Consider the following 22,711-nt stretch of genomic DNA (forward strand, 5'->3'; position numbering starts at 1 on the left):
AATTAATTCTCACAAAAACTCTTTCAAAGAGGACAAGAGTGCTACCTTGATATTCCGCTTCTTGTCTGAGCTTGTTTCTGGGGGCGTAACTACTAAGGCTGCACTCACCCTGGAGCAATGCATCCAGCAGCACTTCAGTGGCACACACAATTAGACCACACTAGGACTGGCCGTGAAACTCAACCACAAGCACGACAGCTGCCATGCTGCAAGTCTCAGTTGCACTGACTATTGCAAGTGTAAAGGAGGTGTGGTCCACTGCTGCATCCCATTCACAATATGATGACGAAGACAAAGAAGATGAGGAGGCTGAAGGGAATGAAGAGAGAGATGAGGTGAGGGTGAAGGCCATTGAGTGTGAGGTTGTGGTCTAAGTTAACTTTAAGTGAACTAATTGTTGTTTCCGGTATTTGCTGATTTATTACCTCAATATCATAAATTATGTAAATGGATTGATTTCTGCTTTGATGTTTTTACCTTTCAAATGAGCTAACCTGGGCCAACTTTTTTCATTTTCACTTTTTTCATTAAATATGGTGTTATTATTAATGATTATTAGTGATTATGCTAATAAGGGCACAACAATGCGACTGTTAGTGTTTTATTACATTTCATATGTACTATGAAGTACATTGTCATTAAAATAAACTTACTGTGGTAAATCTTTGATGTTTTTTTGATTTTCTTCTTTATTTTACCTGATAATGAGCTAATTATGCAAATTTACGAAAACAAACTCTTAGCAATCAAATTAAATTTCGTCCACTTGGTCTATAGATGAGATTTCAATCATAGAAGTTCATAGGAAACACCATTACTAGGTCCAATAAATTTCCTGTAGACTACTATCCTTGTCTTCGGGCATAAAGACCTGAATCAGATCCTGTGCATTGGAAATGTGTCAGCCATCGGGCATATGGGCTCACTCACAGATGCTGCTAATCCACATTGTTCCTGGGTGTTGGCCATAATGAACTAACACTTGAGCGAGGCCAAGTACATGTGTTTCCAGACAAAGAGTCAGCCTTGGCAGAGGGGTTGTTAAATATCTGTCAAGATTCAGTTCCCACCCGACGAACAGAGTACAGGTTCTCCTCACTTAACGACCTACTTGTTTAACGACTGTTCGGACTTACGACCAGCTCTCTGACCAGTCTGTATTGTACGCTGCGTACAACACCTCATCGCCCATCACCCTTTATACACTATATACACTATATATACTATGTACACGATATACACTATATATACTATATACACGGTTGGCACCGTGCTCCGGCGGGTTATCTCCCAAATAGGAGCCTTTCTGTGTGGAGTTTGCATGTTCTCCCCGTGCTCACATTGGGTTTCCTCCACCCACCATCAGTAAGGACCCCCACCAAAAACATGCACACATCATCGTCTGACCAGCGATGGACATTTATCACCTGGTCCCCGGGCGCGTCCACGTATGCTGCCCACTGCTCCTGGCTGTGGCCCCGGAGGAAGGACAACCCAGGATGGGTCAAAAGCAGAGAATCCATTTCACCGGCCACCATCAAAGCAAGTGCATGTGTGTGTGTGTGTGTGTGTGCAAGCATGTGTTATAGTGTGGTGTGTTGCGTGATGAATAAAGACTGTTTCTTCTTCTTCTTCTTCTACACTATACATTATACACACTATATATACTACACTACACTGTACACTACACTACACTGTCATGAATCCTCAAAGAGACCCAATCCGGCCACTCCTCTTTGCCATGACTTCACCTAGGTTTACTGCTCCTCTCCTCACCTGCAGCTCATCTCCTCATTAGTCACTTTGTACTTATACTGGTCTACTTCCTCTATGCCAGATTGTCTTTGCTTAGGCTGATGACAGCGTGTCATCCAGTGCTCTCTCTATTACCTTGTTGATTCCCCGGTTGGTTGTCCCTCTGCCTGTCTCACAGATTTTGATTCCCTGCCTGTTCCTAGCTGGAATTGTTTGCCCTCGCTGATGGAGATTCTGGTTTTGAGGTTCAATTCAACAGTTTATTTGTCATTTTGATTCCCTGCCTATTCCTTGCTGGACTTGTTTGCCCTAGCTGATGGATATCCTGGGTTTTTTTTCCCTGGCCTGTTTGTTCGAATAAACCCCTGCTTTGTGAACTTTTACCCCCCTGTGTCGCGCTTTTGGGTTCACCTCTGGACTGAGTCAGTGAGCCTAACAATATACACTATATACATTATATACACTTTACACACAATATACACCATATATACTATATACACAGCAGGAGACAGCAGGAGAGGAAGATGGGTAGGAGAGTAGAGTTGAGAGTAGGAACTTTGAACGTTGGCACTATGAAGGGTAAAGAGAGAGTGCTGGCTGACTTGATGGAGAGAAGGAAGATAGAAGGTGGAAAGGGAGTAAGGCCAGGAGTATCGGAGCCGGGTACTAACTGTTCTACTATTGAGTGGATGACAGGAGAAATGGGGTAGGGATAGTCTTGAAGGAAGAATATGTCAAGAGTGTTTTGGAGGTGACGAGAGTGTCGGACAGAGTGATGAGCATGAAGCTGGAAATTGATGGGGTGATAATGAATGTGGTCAGTGCATATGCTCCCAAAGTTGGGTGTGAGATGGAAGAGAAACAAGAATTCTTTAGTGAGTTGGATGTAGTGGTGGCATGATGGCGTGGCACAGTGGCGCAGTGCATTGCACTGCTGCCTCACAGCAAGAAGGTCCTGGGTTCGATTCCCGCCTGGGGCGCTGTTGGCACCGTGCTCCGGCGGGTTATCTCCCAAATAGGAGCCTTTCTGTGTGGAGTTTGCATGTTCTCCCCGTGCTCACATGGGGTTTCCTCCACCTCACGTCAGTAAGGACCCCCCTCAAAAACATGCACACATCATCGTCTGACCAGCGATGGACATTTATCAGCTGGTCCCTGGGCGCGTCCACGTATGCTGCCCACTGCTCCTGGCTGTGGCCCCGGAGGAAGGACAAGCCAGGATGGTTAAATGCAGAGGAACCATTTCACCGGCCACCATCAAAGCAGGTGCGTGCGTGTGTGTGTAAGCATGTGTTGTAGTGTGGTGTGTTGTGTGACAAATAAAGACTTCTTTTCCACCAGAGTTTCTTCTGGTGGAGAGCGTCCACAAAGGAGAGAGTGGTCATTGGAGCAGATCTCAATGGGCATGTTGGCGAAGGGATCAGAGACATAGGTGACGAGAAGGTGATGGGTAGGTATGGTGTCAAGGAGAGGAATGTGGAAGGACAAATGGATTTGCCAAAAGGTGTCACAACCAGGGCTAGGAGAGACCCAAACACACGACATGGGGAGACGGGAGGCAGACAAAGGATGTTTATTAGCCCACACGGTGGAGCTGGCCGGAGGACCCAGTCAGGTCGGGATGGAGCAGGGCAGGGCAGGGATGATGATGACCGGGAGGAGGGGTCCAGGATCCGGGTGGAGAGACAGGGAACCGGGCTGGATGGAGAAGGATGGACAGCCTTGGTCGACAAGCGGAGACAAGCAGGTAAACCGAGCTGGCTGGAGATGGACGGACAGACTGGGTCAATGAGAGGAGACAAGCAGGTAAGGGGAAGACGATACAAAGAGACATAGACTAGAGACTTGAAACAAGCACTAGGAACTTGGAACTAGGAATGGAGCCAGTAGCTGTACAACTCGGGTAAGCTAGTTGACGGTCTGGCAAAGAATGACTGGGAAGCTGAGACTAAATACTGTGTGGAGTGATGCAGGTAATTGATCTCAGGTGTGTACAATTGGCTCAAGGGGGAGCTGCAGATGAGGCAAGAGCGGCCTCTAGTGGTGCTGGGAGGCCGTGGGCCTAACAAAAGGATGGAATTTGCTGTTGTGAGTACGTATTTCAAGAAGAGGGAGGAACACAGGGTGACATACAAGAGTGGAGGAAGGTGCACACAGGTGGACTACATCTTATGCAGGAGGTGCAATCGGAAGGAGTTTAGTGGCTGCAAAGTGGTGGTAGGGGAGTGTGTGGCTAGGCAGCATCGGATGGTGGTCTGTAGGATGACTCTGGAGGCCAAGAAGAAGAAGGGAGTGAAAGAAGAGCCAAAGATAAAATGGTGGAAGTTGAAAAAGGAGGAGTGTTGCATGCAATTTAGGGAAGAGGTAAGGCAGGCAATAGGGGAGAATGACGGTTACCAGATGACTGGGAAGCAACTGCAGAAGTGGTGAGGGAGACGGCGAATAAGGTACTCGGTGTATCATGCAGGAAGAGGAAGGAAGACAAGGACTCTTGGTGGTGGAATGAGGAAGTACAGGAGAGCATAGAGCAGAAGAGGTTGGCGAAGAAGAAATGGGATAGTCAGAGAGATGAAGAAAGTCGAGAGGAGTACAAGCTGATGCGGCACAAGGCGAAGAGAGAAGTGGCAAAGGCAAAGGAAAAAGCATACAACGAGTTGTATGAGAGGTTGGACAGTAAGGAAGGAGGAAAGGACTTGTACCAATTGGCAAGAAAAAGGGACCAAGCTGGGAAGGATGTACAGCAGGTTAGGGTGAAGAAGGATAATGATGGGAATGCGCTGACTAGTGAGGAGAGTGTGTTGAAAAGGTGGAAGGAGTACTTTGAGGAGTTGATGAATGAAGAAAATGGGAGGGAGAGAAGAGTGGATGATGTGGGGATAGTGGATCAAGAAGTGCAGCAAATTAGCAAGGATGAGGTGAGAACAGTATTAAAGAAGATGAAGAGTGGACAGGCAGTTGGCCCAGATGACATACCTGGGGAAGCATGGAAATGTTTAGGTGAGATGGCAGCGGCGTTCCTAACGAAACTGTTTAACACAATTCTGGAAAGGGAGAGGATGCCGGAGGAGTGGAGAAGAAGTGTACTGATACCCATTTTCAAGAATAAGGGAGACGTATAGAGCTGTAGTAACTACAGGGGAATTAAGCTGATCAGCCACAGCATGAAGCTGTGGGAAAGAGTAGTGGAGGCTAGGTTAAGAGGAGAGGTGGGGATCAGCAAGCAGCAATATGGTTTCATGGCAGGAAAGAGTACTACAGATGCAATGTTTGGTTTAAGAATGCTGATGGTCTTTGTGGATTTAGAGAAAGCATGATCGGGTGCCGAGAGAGGAAGTGTGGTATTGCATGAGGAAGTCAGGGGTGGCAGAGAAATAGGTAAGAGTGGTACAGGATATGTATGAGGGCAGTCAGACAGTAGTAAGGTGTGCAGTAGGTGTGACAAAGGCATTCAAAGTGTAGGTGGGATTGCATCAAGGATCAGCGCTGAGCCCTTTCTTATTTGCATTGATGATGGACAGGTTAACAGATGAAATCGGGCAGGAATCTTTGTGGACTATGATGTTCGCGGGCGACATTGTGATCTGTAGCGAGAATAGGGAGCAGGTTGAGGAGAGCCTGGAGAAGTGGAGGCAGGTTTTAGAGAGAAGAGAAATCAAAGTCAGCAGAGTAAGACAGAATACATGTGCCTGAATGGGAGGGAGGGCGGCGAAAAGCTCAGAATGCAAGGAGTGGAGGTGGAGAAGGCGGATGAGTTCAAGTACTTGGGATCGACCATCCAAAGCAGTGGAGAGTGCGGGAGAGGTGAAGAAGAGAGTACAGGCAGGGTGGAGTGGGTGGAGAGTTTCCGGCAAGAGTGAAGGGGAAGGTCTACAGGACGGTAGTGAGACCAGCTATGTTGTACAGTTTAGAGACGGTGGCACTGACAAAAAGGCAGGTGGCTGAACTGGAGGTGGCAGAGTTGAGGATGTTGAGATTTTCATTGAGAGTGACAAGGATGGACAGGATTAAGAATGAGTACATTAGAGGGACAGCTCAGGTCGGACAGTTTGGTGGAAAAGTGAGAGAGGCAAGATTGAGATGGTTTGGACACGTGTGTAGGAGAGATGAGTTACATTGGGAGAAGGATGCTAAGGATGTTGCTGCCAGGCAAGAGGAAAAGATGAAGGCCAAAGAGAAGGTTTATGGATGTGCTGAGGGAGGACATGCAGGCGGTTGGTGTAAGGGAGGAAGATGCGCAGAACAGAAGGTATTGGAGGCAGATGATCCGCTGTGCCGACCCCTAACGTGGGCAGCCAAAAGAAGACTATATACACTATATACACTATATACACTATATACACTATATACGCTATATATACTATATACACTATATATACTACATACACTTTAACTATATACACTATATATCCTATATATACTATATACACTATATATATATATATATATATGATATATATATATATATATGATTATATACACTATATACATTATATACACTATATACATCTTGTCTCATCACCATTCTCTGTCTCGTTCCCGCAGTCTGTCAGTGTTCACTACAATAGCGTTCGCAATGGCCACGCCCCCTTACCGTGAAATAACACGGGTCGATAATAACGACCTGGTCCTAGGAACGGAACTCGGTCGTTAAGTGAGGAGTACCAGTACTTAGAGGTAATGTGATTACTTGGCAGCAAATCTTGTGTCTTTTTATTCATGTCATTGCTCAATCTCAAATTATCAACCCCCCTCACCCAATTTACCAATTCACAAATCACCCTTTACAGTGTATCCTTGTATTAAAACAAACAACACTAGTATTCATAACCAGACAAGAGAATTTAAAGTGCGATTCATCGCATCACAAGTTCTTCCCTTTGTTCATTTTTCCAAAAATTGTTAAAAAACAAAGTGGAATTTGAGTAGCACCCAAGTCCTACAACACCTTGTTTCAAAGACCATTTTGGATGGCCCAGTGCAGTCCCTTCCCTCTGGGGAGAACAACAGCGGTACATTAGACAACCTGCTCTCATGTAGGGGCATGGATCAGCTGTGCACAGGAAGCCTCGTGCCCAGATTGTTCCCACAGAGTATTTGTCACACTCAGTACTGTCACACACTTTGAGTAGAAGCTGCCGCTAAACGGCACACATCATTTTCTCAGTTGGAAGAGCACAATCAACAAGGAAGTCTCAACTAACATTTTTTTTTTTTTTGGCGGTGACAGTCAGCAACATCTGTCATACTTTATGGAGCCTTACACAAATTTTATTACCAACATTTATTTTCGAACACAAATCCCCTGCCGGTGTAGAACCGTTAGAGGGTCCATTAGGGTACTCAGAGAATTGAAGCTCTGGCCCTAGCACTACACATTAGCTACATGGATTCACCGCACTTTTGGGAAACAGGTCTTTTTTTCCCTCTAATGAGGCTGGGTCTAGTTTTGTGTGTGTACGCCACACAGACACCCACACAGCTTTTCCTTTTCCATCCTTAAAAGTGTAACAATGCTTTGCTTGAATAGGAACGGATGCGTGGAGCCCTTTCCTTTTTCTTTCTTCACTAGAGAACGAATAAAAGCAGATTCTTCATAAGACGCTGTCGGAGCGTAGCAGCATGACTTAAAAGCCTCTGTTTGAGTCTTGTTTCATGATTAATGCCTGTGCGCATCTGCTAGGCGAGAGCACAGAGCTTGGCCATCTGTGATGGCCTGCACGTGTGTCTACACACTTCTGTGTGCGTAGAGTAAAAGATGTACGTGCACCTGTTCTTTTGTATGTGTGGGACTGCGTGTGAGTGATCGAGAGACATTTGTATCCATACGTTCTGTGGAAGTTTGTGTTTGAGTGTGCAAATGTTTATGTTTACCTGTGCATGCATTGCCTCCATTTCCACGTGTGTGTGTGTAACTGAATTTGAAAATGTTACACATAAGCAACTTGCCGTCAACCTGAGATTGCTCTGTTGCCTTGAAATTCATTGCCAATGTTCATTCCAGATTTATTGTAATCCTTACTGGTGTCACACACACACACACACACACACACATTCCGACTCAGACAGAAAATCGGTAATTGATGTATACATATTTCACCAGCTCTGTAAGTCTTACCCCAAGACAGTAATTAAGAAGTCCAACTTCTTACTTACTTTGTACTTTTGCTTTACCACCGGTCTATTCCCATGAGGAATACTTTGAAACATTCTGCAGCACTGAAGCAAAAGCACATTTAGGGCATGTTCTCCGTCCCTGCACTGGTTGTAATATAGGACGGAATTCAAGCGGGAAGGCTTGGCCACAAATACTACAACCTAACGACATTAGGCCAGTTTTACAATGTGAGGCTGCTTTTGTCCAAAACTTCAATCTATGAATAATAAGGCCAGAGGGGGAATGTGTCTAATTTGTGTTTAAAGGGAAACCATAAATATGGTTTCAGAGTTTCAATCGGTTTCAATCATTGCCATAAATCAGGCTTTCGTCTTGTCAACATGGAATTCCTCCCACCTACAAAGGTACTCAAGGTGGAGTCAAAGGTGCAGACCAGACTAATGTGTGACACCAACTAGTCAACTAAGTGTGTGTGTGTGTGTGTGTGTGTGTATGTCTGTGGGTGTGTGTGTGTGTGTGTATGTGTGTGCGTGCGTGAGTGCTTGTGTGTGGCCTTTATTAACCCGTACCCAATAGGGCTGTCACAATGATGTGATTTCAGTTCACAATTATTTCTTTTTTTCTTAGTGTTTTCTTACTTTCATGCCATAACTATTGGACAGGCCTCTAACTGCATACAAGCACACCTACATGCCTTATTTTTTTCCTTTTAGCTGTTAAAATATTTTACTGAAATTTAAAAAGAAATGACAGTACCCAATAATAGGCCATTTTCTTGTAATTTGCAAACAAACATGCCTGTGACTCGCTCATGGATGCAGAGTAAGGAACACACAGCCTTTAATATTTTGCGCAACCGTTCGACAAACAATATTTCACCTCTCACTCTTGTACTACTTGTACATATTGCTCTAAGGTATAGACAGCCAAGCTCTAAGGAGGACCCTGTGTTTGCATAGACATTTGATTTGCCTCAACCAAACTGATTAGCGCATAGAATTTGTTGCAACATTTCGATTCATAGGCTTAAATGTTCCTCAAAATCTGAATGAAAACATGGGTGAAACAATAACTATCGTCAGCTCAAATAATCTTGATTATTTTTAAATAATAATTGTGGCAGCTCTTTCCCCAATGACATCAAAAATGAGTTAATAGGAACCTAAATGAATGCAAGAAATAATTAATGCTTTCCCTTTGCCTTTTATCTTTTTGTGCAATTAACTGTACTCAGGGCATGTCAGTATAATCTATTGATCTAAAATATGTCATATAAACTTACTGATTTGAAAAAGGCCACCGGCTTCTGTTCCTTTCATGGCAGTAACTGAGCGACCTTCACATTCACAAGCAATTAAAGTCAACGGAAAGGTGCAATAATGTCCGATAAGGGAATATGACAAACAAGTATCTTTCCAACGACATTGCTCTGCAAGACGCTGACATTTTACTAATAGATCTGACAGTGTGTGTGTGTGTGTGTGTGTGTGTGTGTGTGTGTGTGTGTGTGTGTGTGTGTGTGTGTGTGTGTGTCTGTCTGTCTGTCTGTCTGTCTGTCTGTCTGTCTGTCTCTGTCTGTCTGTCTGCCTGCCTGTCTGTGTACAATGAAGACTGATTTACTGTTCGCATTGTTTGTTATTTTTCAGGGAGTGACACTGCACATTCACAAACACACATATCCGTGTGCTCCCACAGAGATTGGCAGACACAAACGAATGCACACAAAACAACTACAAGCTTTGACAAATATACACTCACAACATACGTATTATTAATGCAAGAAACACATTTCATTGTATCTCACTCATTGGCTACCACTTGGAGTGTAATATGGTTGACCTCGGCCCATGTTCTTGTGGGTCCTCAGGTGGCCAAAAAGGTGGCAGTCCCGGGGCGGCTGGTGCCACATTGTGAATGTTGGTGCACTGTGGGCAGGGGTAGAGGCAGTTGTTTTTGGCTGGGACTTTTTGGTGGAATCGCTCTCCTTTCCTGGGTCTGTGTTTGTATTCTGCAGCATGGCAGTGATCATTATCATAGAGTGCGGCTCCCTTGTGGACTGCTTCTCTCAAGGTCTTCCTGTCAGTTGCTGTGTCGCCCAGCAGGGAACTGGGAGTAAAGAACTTTCTTGACATAATATGGCTGGCGATGCCGTGGCTGTTTGCGTTAAGTCCTGACCAATCCCAAGACAGGAGGTGTTTTTTAGCGCTGATCACAATATCTACCGGAGAGAGGCTTGGATTTGCAGGTGTACTGGAAAATGGCTTCAAGTAAAAACAAAATAAATAAAGGTATATTCATCCAAATATCAAATTACACATTTGTAATTTTTTTTCTGTCACTTGAAATTCAGGACACAGGTGTGTTATGTGTTATATTTTATGTGAGTGAATATTTCAAAATACAAGTTCAGATTTTTGTTCTTCAGGTTCTCACACCCTATTCTACAAGCTCTCCCATTTTGCAACATATTTACCGTCATACTTGTCTCCCTTATTCACAATGGATACAATTAGGGCACGGGCGTGGAGAAGCCTGAGAAGATTGGGCCTGCCTGCCTTCAGGATTTCAGATGGAATCTCATCGGGACTGTGGTTCTCCCAGCGAACTAGACACGCGCACACACACACACACACACACACACACACACACACACACACACACACACCCACACACACACACACACACACAGACACACACACACACACACACATAACATGCATGCTGACACGGACGGATACACATACACACAGTTTGTTTCAGTTGTCTAGATTTATATGCTCTGGTTGAGCTGTGAGAACTGGCTCTATGTTGTTCTTTTTCCTGTTTTATTTTTGTGTTATGTTAAGCAGTTATATTCTGATAAAGGAGCAGCACGTCGGGAGCTTCAGGGACTGCGTAAAATATAAAATAAAAATAAAATAAAAAAGATTCTTGCCAATGATTATGTTCCATTTGCATCGTCTGTGAAATCCATCTCTGAAGGTTTGAGGTCAGAAGAGTCAGAATCTGCGCCGTGCCATTATAAACGGGTTCATGGTTGCCGTGTGGTAATATAACCTCATGACAGTCCTCCTCTAGCCTCAATTTTTTTTTTTTCGAGACATCGTTATCATCAATAAAGCACAGCAAAACGTGACCTCCAGGAAAGACAGAAAGTCTGGCTCTACTTTGAGTTTGCTTTGCGTCCTTATCAGTAAGTAATAATGTCAGTAAAAAAATCTGTGTATAGTCCACATGGTAGCAACCACAGTGCAGTTCAAATATTATACCCAGGTGAAAAGAGAAGCACTTTTTATACATGGCCTGTATTTATTGTGATTATTTAGAGAATTCAAATACACACAACCACGTAGCACACATGGCATGGACTGTGGCTGTGATCTCATAGATCATCCTTGAAGGTTCCGTCTTTGAACCGCATGCTTTTAGTTACTTTTAGTTAGTGAGTTACAGAGTTGAGCTCCCCTCCAATCGCTGTCAAGCTGCTTTTCTCTCAACCCTCCGAGGAGGACAGGTGGTGCCGCACCACCAACTGGACAGCAGAAAGAGGAGAGGAGGGTGAAAAGAAATGAGAACTGATTGGAAAGGGTGCAGAAGGGATGGAGAGAACTGTCTGTTCTCAGTGATTCAAGCTGATGGTGGAGTGAGGAGTGCAGGGCAGAGAGGGGGAGAAGTGAGGACAGAGAGGTAAGAAAGGAAAGGTTGCGGAAGGTCTGGGGGTCGAAAGTGGGGTGTGTAAAGAAAGCATAGGAGAAAAGATGAGGGGAGGGAGAAGTAGATGGAGGTGAGTGTAGGGGCATTCAAACAGAAGATTAATCATTTCATCCTACCTCAGTCAGACGTGCACACACACTCACGCACAATCTCAGCTAGTTGAGCCCATACGTCATTGTGTAAGACTTGAAGTCCCGTATAAGATCAGCCTCGACTGAAGTCTAGCTCCACTTTCATTGCTCCAAATTCATGGTCAGAATAGAGCCTACACATTATGACAATGGGAAACTGTTGGTTTTCAGCACAGACATCATTCCATGGCAAGTACTTTTGACAAAAAATATGTGTCTCCGTAATTGTCAGCGGGACCAGGGGATTATTTCACTGTGAAGTCTGCTACATTTTGCTTTAAGTATTGACAATTGGAAAGAATCATTTTGAAGAATTACATAAGCTTTAAGGCAAGGCTGCTGTGGTGTCAGGGGCATTTCTTAAAATGGAAAAAACATGCATTTATTCATTCATCCTCCTTACCTTCCTCCTCCGTTTATTACTGTTTAAGAAGGTTTTCAGAAGGAACATTTTCAAAGCCGCTGGCTTCAGTTCAAGGTCAGACTATACGGAGCTTCCCTCTGTAGCCAAGGCCAAGCTGAAGCTCTGAAGATCCCGAGCCGTTCCCAGGAGAAAAGAGAGTCATAAGGAGAGCTGTCACCATTGAAAAACACAAATCGTTTGATTCCACACCAATGTTTCCCCCCAAATTATATGGGAATTTTGAGTGATTGGTAATAAAATGAATTAAATATTTTCTGCAGTTTCAAAGAAAGCCTCAGTGACACTGATCTAGAGTATTCTATTGCAGTTTAAACATAAACAGAGGAAAAAAAAAAAAAAAAGTATTATGGATGTATTCATGCTAATCAAGCGCGTGAGAAAAGCAGATAGGACAAAGTATGCACAGTCCTAGAAATAAAAATTAAAATTATTTCCGCAAAAAGACCCATTGTCCCCTAATTAGGGATTCAAATAAAAAAAGAAATGTAATTGTGAATATGAGCGGCACTTCGGCTTCTTTTTAATCTGCTGCCTGTCAAAATGAAGCCTCTATTATCAGCTTCACAGCGGTTTAACTACCACACAGAGTTGGTCCCAAGTGGGCCTTTGTTCACAGCTTTACAGTGGTTAATTTAGAACACATGGAGATGATCACTAATTTGCAAACTGTCAGGGCAGTGGTGTTATGGTGCCAGAGCACTTAGATAATGGTGCCGAGTGGTTTTACGCTTGGGTTCCAATTGATTTGTGTGTGTATTGGTGAACAAGCATTATCATCGAAAACATCTCGGACAATATATCACGTTGACGACCTTCATCGACCTCTATTGGCCTTCATATGCGTACATTTCCTTTATATTCAAACGTATTTATGGAATTATGATATACAGTGTATGCCAAATGATTCCTACAACATAAACTAAATTGACCTTGAAAAAGGGAGTGTCTTTTTTTCCAGACACAGTGATTAAGAATTATGAATTTTTATTTGTCATGTGACCACACTACAACACATATATACACACACACACACATGCACATGCTTTTTTGGATGGTGGCCAGTGAAATGTGGCCTCTGCATTTAACCCATCCTGGCTTGTCCTTCCTCCGGGGGGGCAGCCAGGAGCAGTGGGCAGCATTCGTTGACACGCCCGGGGATCTGGTACCAGGTGTCCATCGCTGGTCAGACGATGATGTGTGCATGTTTTTGGTGGGGGTCTTTACTGATGGTAGGTGGAGGAAACCCCATGTGAGCACGGGGAGAACATGCAAACTCCACACAGAAAGGCTCCTATTTGGGAGATAACCTGCCGGAGCACAGTGCCAACAGCGCCCCAGGAGGGAATCAAACCCAGGACCTTCTTGCTGTGAGGCAGCAGTACAATGCACAAAGATCATTGGGGCGGCGGAATGTGAGAGTGGGGGGGGAGGTCACCTCCAGGCACATGCAGGGGGGGCGGAGGATGCCCGAGCACCTGCCCCTTTGCCACATGGTGCCCTTTTTACAGGCAGGTTTGTTTTCACGGTGCCTCTGATCTGCGCTCCGCCGCACTGCTCCGTTTCCTTATGGAACTAAATAAAACACTGTGCGTAATGGGAACACTTCCTCACCCACTCTCTTACCCGCCCCCCCTGTCAACAGATTGTCCAGAGCTGCTAAACGCCTAATACCAGAGCTGGGGTCAATGTGCCTTTTCCTAGAAATTTTGAGCACCCGCCCCTTTTAACATCTCTGCACAGGCCTGGTCATCTCCTAAGAGGGTGAGAGAGGTCGGAAAGCCCTGCTTCCTAACAGCTTACTGCCTTGGTAAGAGCCACTGAAGCAGATTGAGCCCTCAGCTCCCCATCCTCAGGGGTGGTAATTAGACCCAAAGTGTTTACAGAGGACCAAGCCCAAGAGCTTGTGTCCTAATAGATACCGACAGGGCGAACAACTTCAAATTAAAAGCGCAGCCCCCTCTGTGTGCTCATTGGTACATGCATAATGCAGCTACCCTGTTACAGCTGGGAACCAGATGGGAGCAATCACCTCGTCTTCCTATAAATATTAGCATTCCATTTCCCCCGAGATTTTTTTCTTTTCTGATAAGCCTAAGTTGTTCCCATTTTCCCATTCCCGTTTTCTTTTTTGTTCATCAGCCTGTTCGATTTGTCTTTCTGTCTCTCTGTCTTCTTCTGTATGTGCTTTCTTTCATTGTCTTTGTGCCTTCTGTCTTTCTCTTTCGTCATCTCATCTTGGTCGTCATCCATTCCTTTTCCGTGACCGTTCAGATCACTATTCCTTCTCCTGATTCCTGTCTTTGGTCAGTTTGGTTCCCCCGCAATTTCCCCACAATTCCCTCACACACACTTTCTCTTTTCGAAAATCCGTTGTCACGGGCGTTGTCTCTCTCATTGCGTATTTCTGTCTCGCAGTAGCCTCGGCCAATTCATCTACTTTCTCTATTAAAGCGCGTCGGTATGTGATACTAGCGCTGTTACGCGTCTCGACTAAGCTCCCTCCCTCCAGCTGTTCGCTTCCCACTGTAGACGTCCATACGCACCTTGAGTTCATGCATCTCCAATACTTACCTTTGTTTATCCCAAGAAACGCTCGGGAACACGGAAGTATCAACCGTTAAACCAATGGAACAGCATTTACTCCTCTATCCACTCACTTTCGCTGGTGGGCACGAGCAAGCCTCACTCATCCTCTAATCCTTGATTATCCTGTCTTTCTGTCGCCTAATTGTCTCTCTCTCTCTCTCTCTCTCTCTGTTTTGTCTATTACTATCTGTGTCTCTCCCTTGTCTCTCCGAATCCTCTCTTTGTCAAGCAGGATCTGCCGCCTCGATATTTTTTTTCCGTTCCCCCTCCTGAAACGGTGCTGTTTTATATTCATCCCGTCAGCAAATATATTAACAAAGCCTGTCCTGCCGTGACGCGCCATTCCCTTTAAATCAGAGTTTCTGTCACTCAACTAGTTCTTTAGGTGTTATGGCTGGCAGTCTTTCTCCACAGAAAGTGAACTGAAAGCAATCGGGGACCATTTTGGCATCAAAACCGACGCACATCGTTGGTATTGTTAGGAACAAACCATAAGTAGCGATTGGGCTTTGATAACAGGACTCGCAACGAAGCATCGAAATAAAAGTTGACAACATGCATTTAGCACGCTGTGAGCAGGGATTGAACTGCATGGGGAGTCCCCATTGGACTTTCAGTCAAACGCCTTAACCACTCAGCCATCACAGCCCAAATCAGCCTCTTATTCCTCCTCTCTCTCTCTTGCTCGCTCTCTGTCTCACTGCCCTGTCATGGTCAGCGTATTGTTCTCCTCTTCCTCCCCCTCATTCTATGCCTTCCCGTATGTGTTTGTGTCTGTTTGTGTCCATCTTTCTTCTTGTAGTTCACCTCCTGCACCTGCACCTCCACTCCCTCCGCCCATACATGTAAATGCCAATGGAATGGCTGACGCAGGGCAGAGGGAAGGCTTTGCTGCCTCACACCAGTTAGATTTTCCAAAGCCATACATCAAACGGCACAATTACCAGGGAGCTTGTCTGTGGTTTGGGGATGGTCTGGTTAAGCACCCACACCTGACCTGGATCTAGGTGACTGGGTCAGAGTGGCTGCATACCTTTTGCTCGTTGGTTGGTCTTACGAGCAGCAGGTAAAACTGCCATCCCCACAGACACTCAGGATAGGAGCCCTGTCATGTTATTTTCTATCTGCTCATGGCAAATTCCAACTGGCCAACTCTACAATAAACTGGTGTGTCTACAACATTGTCGTCTGTGTCTCTGTGCCGGAGGGCCTTGAAAATGCCACTTGAGTGGCGTGTGGTAGGAGAAACTGCCACCGGAGCACCTGTACAGGGACTGTCCGGCACGGGGAAAGGACACAGAGGGTGGCGAAGACGCCCCAGATCCACCAGTTGGTCAACAGGCGGCCCCAGCATCAACCCTCTCCAGCCTGGCAACAGCAGCACCCAGGGTGTCCGGCGAAGGACCAGGGGAGAAGCAGCCACAATAACCACCATGGGTAGCCGTCTGCAGCTAGCTCCTCTGCCCAGCAGCCACCACTGGCACCATTCAGCAGCCCAGTCTGCTTTAAACATTTTTTTCTATTTTTGTTCTCTGCTTGGCGGTGTTGGTGGTGGTGGAAGCTTTACCTAGAGATTTTCAGTTTGGTGTCAGGGGTATGTGGTGTTCGGATGGTCTGGTTGAGCAGCCTGACCAGAATCTAGGTGATCCTCAGCAGCAGGTTTGTTTTCAGGCAAACTTCTGATATTTGCTAAGTCCCTTTCTAGCAGCCCCAAAAACCTGCTTACTACTGGGTTAGACAAGCAGCGTAAAAGGGTCTAAATGCCAACGGTAATGTCTAGTCGTTATCCCAGCGGAGTCACCTGCACACTGATCAGCTTTTGTTGGAACGGCTTGAAACACGAAACGTAAAAGAACTAATAAGACTGACAGTCAAAGTACACACCACTTCCACCAAATTCCAAGGAACTGAATCAACCAACTTCGCTCAGTGGTTAACAGCAAGTACTGCTGGTCAAGAGACCGAAATGGCCCTGCACTGTTTTGGCCTCATCTATAAACGATGAGCAGAGCAAATTTTCAGAATTTTTAACGGCAATTTCTGCATTAAACACTGATACTGTAGCTTGAATAGGTAAACCGATCATTTTTCAGACAGCTGTGGGAGTCTCTACCCACATGTACGGGTTTAGGGAGGGAGACGGAGTCTTTTTGGCAGTGGGGCACCAACAGGATGTGGGTATTTATTAATAACTAAGAACAGAAAGGCTAGGTGACCAAAACAGAAACATAAAATGAGAGCAGTAATCGGGGTCTGGTTTTTTCTCGGTTGCGGTCTGGTCCGCAGGTTTCCTGCACCACGCGATCCCCACTGCCCCAAGACAAAACAACACATCAATTAACAAATAACAGAAAAGGTGCGCGTCTACCTCACAAAGTACCTGCAAATGGTGCAATGGACCATTAACTGCACTGCCACGCAAATAGCATTATGCATACATTTTTGTTGCTAAATTGGCCCCTTTCTTTGCAAATGAGCCTCGTTGCAAAAAGCATCCAATTCACAAACACCGTCACTAATGCCTGGTGGGGAGGAGGGTGGCGTTACGCATGGGAAGACCCCCAACGGGGACGCATAATGCGCAACCCTATTGGGAGACCCCATTCGGAGACCCCGTTTGGGTCCTCATGCACCCCCCCGTTCGCGAACTTCACCACACTATCGCAGAGCCAGTAGGAGCCATTTTCTCTGTAGTATCGCGCTTAAATGGCTTGAATAAAAACTGTGGATTGATATAAAAGTTGTTTTCTCTATTGATTAATTGCATAGAAGAAGCAGATGATGATTTTGGACATAGTGGTCTCGCGTGGCGTGACTGGTCTGTGATAGTTGCGGCTCCAGATTGTTACCTGTATAAATTCTTATATATAATTAGAAACCCGAAATAATTTATTTTGATATATTTTATTGCAGATAAATCGGTGCATCCGGTTTGGCTCACTTCTGTTATGTGGTTTTGCGGCTGTGTTTTCTGTTAATGCGGTTGTCTGTCGTAATTTGCTTGTATTTTGTCTATTTTCCCGTCTTTACTTAAGATCATGATCATTGCAGTGCGTTGGGCTCTCAGGGCCACCGTACAAATTGCACTAAGCAACAAAACTTTATAGCTGTATTTAGGCTGGCATATCATTAGCACAATATCTTTTGTGAATCACCCCTCAGTGTAGAGTATCATGACACATTTGAGCCAACGATAACATTGCGTTTTGTTGGTAGATAAAGTAGCCTATGTGTGCACATCCCTCCTGTGGCTTGAAGTTTTACTATGGATAGAAATGCATTGTCAAGAGACTAAGAAGAAATTCTGCAATTTGATTTTGCCGACCCAATTAAAATCTCCTTTGACCAGGACATTGAAAAACACTGATCTAAACAGATCATACTGTCTGGTCCAAACTGGCTAAAACACATAACTGTCTAACATCGGACAAGTAGTCTATCAAATAAAAATATGTTCTTTATTTAATTATGCATAAATCTGTCAAAAAACATGTCACATATTTATGCAGTTATCATCAGGATGTCGCACCCGTTCAGGCACCTTCAACATCTATTGCACAGAAATAAAGCTGTTGTTGTCACCGCTGAATAAAAACAAAACCTCAATAAGTTGCAATAGTAGGGCTTTCTTCTTCCAGGGTGTTTTTTTTTATATAAGTTTCCTTTCGGCCTCTTCACACCTCACTTGTACTTCCGTTTGGCTTTTTGAGACGAGCGCATTTAGCCTCAATTTATATCCTACTACAGAAATCTCCAAATAACAGTGCTCTCAGCCGCTGTACTCCCTATGTGGGAGCAAAGCCTGCCGCTGTGCGATTAGGAAAAATAAGCACTCAATCTTTTAGATTCTGAATGCCTATTTTTTTTATTACAAATACATCATTCTCCACTTATTTTTAAAGGATTATGCTTTGGATTTATTTATTCTGGGGCCCGCATGTTCAGTTTAATTACACATTACCTCGATAGTTGCGTGCCATAAATTGCAACTGAGCCCAAGCGTCATCCTCATCCTCATCTATTATGTACAAATAGTAGTAATGAGTGCATAAGACTGTTGATGTAATAGAAAATGTATGATGAATGTAGCTGACATGATGAGTGACGAGTCGTAATGCTTTAGGCCTGAGACGCTGCCGTGATATTGGTTAACGGGACATTGGGACGGTGGATCATTCAAAGAGAAGCTGTTTTGCCTAATAACCACCTACTGCGGTATTAAGAAATCAAAAGCCTGGTGATTATATAAATGAGCTCAATGAATATGCAGGTACTTCTTTTGTCGAGATGACATTGTTGAAGCGGCAAAAGAGACAGTTGATGAGATTTTACCTGAGAATTTGGCACGATGCAGAAGAAGGAAAAACAAAACCCGCATTGCAACTTTTACCTGCACTGACCACACCATAAGGGCAGGACTTTCAAACTCCTCGGTCAGCGTTGCCTGCTGCATATATCAGCTGACAGCGTGACTGGCACCCAGAGCCATAGCACCTGAAATAAGCAATTGAAGCAGAACTTTTCCCAGTTTATTTTATTTTTTTATTTTTTTAATAAGGTTCGCTCGCCTGTTCCGTTTCACGCTGTAATTAGGATGAAGGAGTCAGGGGCTGTGCTCAGTCAACCTTCCCTCAGAGTGAAAGGAAAATAATAAAAAAAAATGTTTACACTAAGGCGCATCACATATCAAACTATTATCCCACATCTTGCCACCCACTATCCTTCCTGCGCACATTAGTCTGAAAGAAGAGACAGAAAACTATACAGTTCAATAAGTCAAACTTTGCCAGAGTTAAACAAAATTTTTGCTCGGGGACCACCTACACCCCTTCTCTCTTTCTCCTAAACGTACGTTCTTGTAGTTTTCTTCCAATTGTACTTTGGAAGAAAGAGCTTGTCAAATGGCATAGAATATATAGAGGAATAACACCCAGTCCAGAATGAGCACATGTGTTTACTGTAACGTTCAAAGACACATGGGTTGCTCTTGTCTTGGAGGTCAATGAAGAAAGAGGCAGAACTTCTGCTTCTCAAAAGTGTTAATTGTGTTGCCGGAAAAACAGGAAAACTTGGAATTGCTGGCTGTCTTCACATCCCAAAGCATTGCTTTGTAAATGATGGACTCAAACGTTTTAAGACATTTGTTGCAGCACCAACTGTAAGAGTAGGGCTAGAAATCCCATTTACACCACACTACAATCAGCCTTAAAGCAAGGGCTTTAGACAGTGAAAGGTGCCTTTGGGAACCTGGTGGATCCGCATCTGTGTGTTTAAAGGCACCAATATGCTCACGAAACAGACATTTTTGAGAAAAAAGGTTTTTGCCTTCCCTCCTCTGCAATTGTTCCAAATATCCAGTGGTTGGCTGCATTTCAGTCGAGCAGCCGGAGGAGAGAGTTCTCTCCCTTCCTGTATCTTCATTAATTTCTTTTGAGTGTGCTTATAACAATATTCAGCAAATGGTTTCTGGTCATTCTTTGTGTCTTTGTACTTTAGTCCCTGGTTAACTCCTTTCTCCCTCTCCCTCTCTTCATCTTATTAGATGGGAGGCACCATGTACAACACGGGGAAACATGTCTCCCTGCGGCCAGACAAGGCCCACCTGGTCAACATCTCTGGGGGGCCGCTGGGCTACAGCTACCGGCTGGAGGAGGTCCGCATCCACTTTGGGAGCGAAGACGCTCATGGGTCTGAGCACCTCCTCAACGGCCAGGGGTTCCCAGGAGAGGTGAGGGAAAGTCAGAGAGACCGATAGGCCGACGGTGACACACACAGAGAAATAAAAGAAGAAGCCAACAGAAATGGTGACATATTACAAGGTGTCCAGGGCTCGACATTAACAATTGTCTGCTTTCCTGGGGCAGGTAAACTCTGTGTTCGGGCAGGTGGAATGCCTCATGCAGTTGTCTGATCGGGCAAGTTCAAAATAATTGTTATCTCTGTAACGGTATCTGAAGCTTCTCCAGCTGAACTGCGTGCACGGGGAGCCGAAGCCCGAGCCACAGGAGCCAAAGCTGAGCTGATGAGTAGAATTAGGAAAACGTGATGGGCAGAGGAGACACACTTGCAGTAGTGTTTTCTAAGACTCTTTCGGGGGAAGAACAGGGGATACATCCCCCTCAATATTTAGAACACGTGCACCCCCCCCCAATAGAAACAGTTTTGTGTTTTCCTTTACATAAATAAAGACATTTCCACCATAAATTGATGTAGAAAAGGCACAAGTTGTTGCATAAAAATTCACCAGAATGCTGGAAATTAAGTGTTTGATTCTGGAAATTTCCTGGGAGGACCCCCAGACCCACAAATGTGTCGCCACCACTCTTCAGACGAAACCTACACCACTGAGTAAGGTGGAGAAGGGGCCTCAAATAGGTGTTGCCTGATGCCTCTAAATCACTAGTCCACTAAACCTTTAAAAGGGAGCCGTGACTAGAGGAGAGATTGTTATTAAATAATTTTTTTTTGTGATGTTTAAATATTTGAAATAAAATGTTCACACTCTTTTATAAATGTTAATTCATGTTGCTTTAAATATATTACTTGCAGAAAGCTTAAAGGTTTGATCATTTCAAGGCTTTGTCAGACACTGAGCCACGCTCAAGATGACTATGGGAAAATATTTAATCCAAATTCAATTCTAATGTCAATAATAATAAAAAAAATGCCAAAGACTATAATATTTGATATATATATGAATAAAGGATTTAATAAAAATGTATAAATATTTCTTTCCATGTCATCCATGCTGGAATTTCACTGGCATGTTGTGACGTATCTCCCCCCACCCCATCCCAATCCCACCGCACCATGACGATCAGATCACCTATCGGCGATCTCGAGTAGCCACAATTGGACAATATGTAAATATAAACGATTGCCCAACGCTGTATATAAATATAATAACAATAAATAAGGTGTATATATATATATATAGCTTATTTATTGTAATTGTCACCTGTTAAGGCTTGATAATATATAATAAATATGTAATAAATTAGAATAATTGTCCAAATCCCTTTCAGTTATAATTTTAGGCCTCAAAAGTAATGAGGTCTTAAATTTGCGGTCTTCATTTCAACATAAACACTTTGTCTGATTTTATTTACCCTTATATAAAAAAAAAATTCAAGTTCTTCCGCATCGGAATTTGATGTGCCGCTGAACATAATACTTCAAAATGATCTGCTAAACTTACCTGATCTAGAGGAACCCAATTCAATTCATACTTACCTGTAGAGAGAAATTCTGTCAAGAGAAATCTGTCTGAATTCTGTGAAAATAAAGTAATGGTTAGATTTATTCCAGGAGCTAATGACTTACCTTGCTGTCTGACATAAAGGAAACTGTATCTACAACTACACCCACTGGACCCCACTTGCACGGATGTCTCTATCTGATAAGGATCTCTATCCCTTTTACTATTAAAAAGAAAAAATCGGAATTATATTAATGTTAGTTATATTATGTAATATAAGTTATTCCTAAAGAAGTTTTATTTTTACTAACAGCAAAGAAATACTTATTGTATTGTTAGTTGCTTTGGAAAAAAGCATCTGCTAAATGATGTAATGTCATGTAATTTAATAATAATATGATAACTGTTAATAGGATTATCTAGGTCAAAACCGACCATATTTCTATTTAATCCTTAGCTCTATCCTGTACCAAATATTTAACGCTAACCTGCAATACTATATTGAAAAAGTGAGAGAGGATTTGTCCAAAAAAATGAACTAAAATTGTGTTTAAATGTTTGTTAAAAAGTATTACATTTTAATTGTTGATACTTCTATTATGGCTGACTGAGATAAGATAGAGATACAGAGACGAAGTAGGAGGATAAAAAAGACAAACAGCAGGACATGTTTCAGTGCAGCACACACACACACACACACACACACACACACACACACCCACACACCCTCACATATAGATTCACACGCTCAGACAGAAACATACATAGGGGCACTCAAACAGACACAC

The 22,711-nt window shown here is 43.9% G+C and overlaps 1 protein-coding gene across 1 annotated transcript in view; it reads left to right on the forward strand.

Annotated features, from left to right (window-relative positions):
* The window catches only part of LOC307236953 (carbonic anhydrase-related protein 10-like), a gene marked incomplete at both ends in the record, with an annotated part of 104,551 nt that overhangs the window by 58,074 nt on the left and 23,766 nt on the right, over positions 1-22,711 (forward strand). The window contains one exon of the mRNA XM_080009547.1: positions 20,268-20,453. Coding sequence (XP_079865673.1) covers positions 20,268-20,453 — 186 coding nt within the window. The remainder of the gene's footprint in view (positions 1-20,267; positions 20,454-22,711) is intronic.

This window comes from Zeus faber, assembly GCF_960531495.2.
Source record: "Zeus faber genome assembly, chromosome: 11".
Lineage (NCBI taxonomy): Eukaryota > Metazoa > Chordata > Actinopteri > Zeiformes > Zeidae > Zeus > Zeus faber.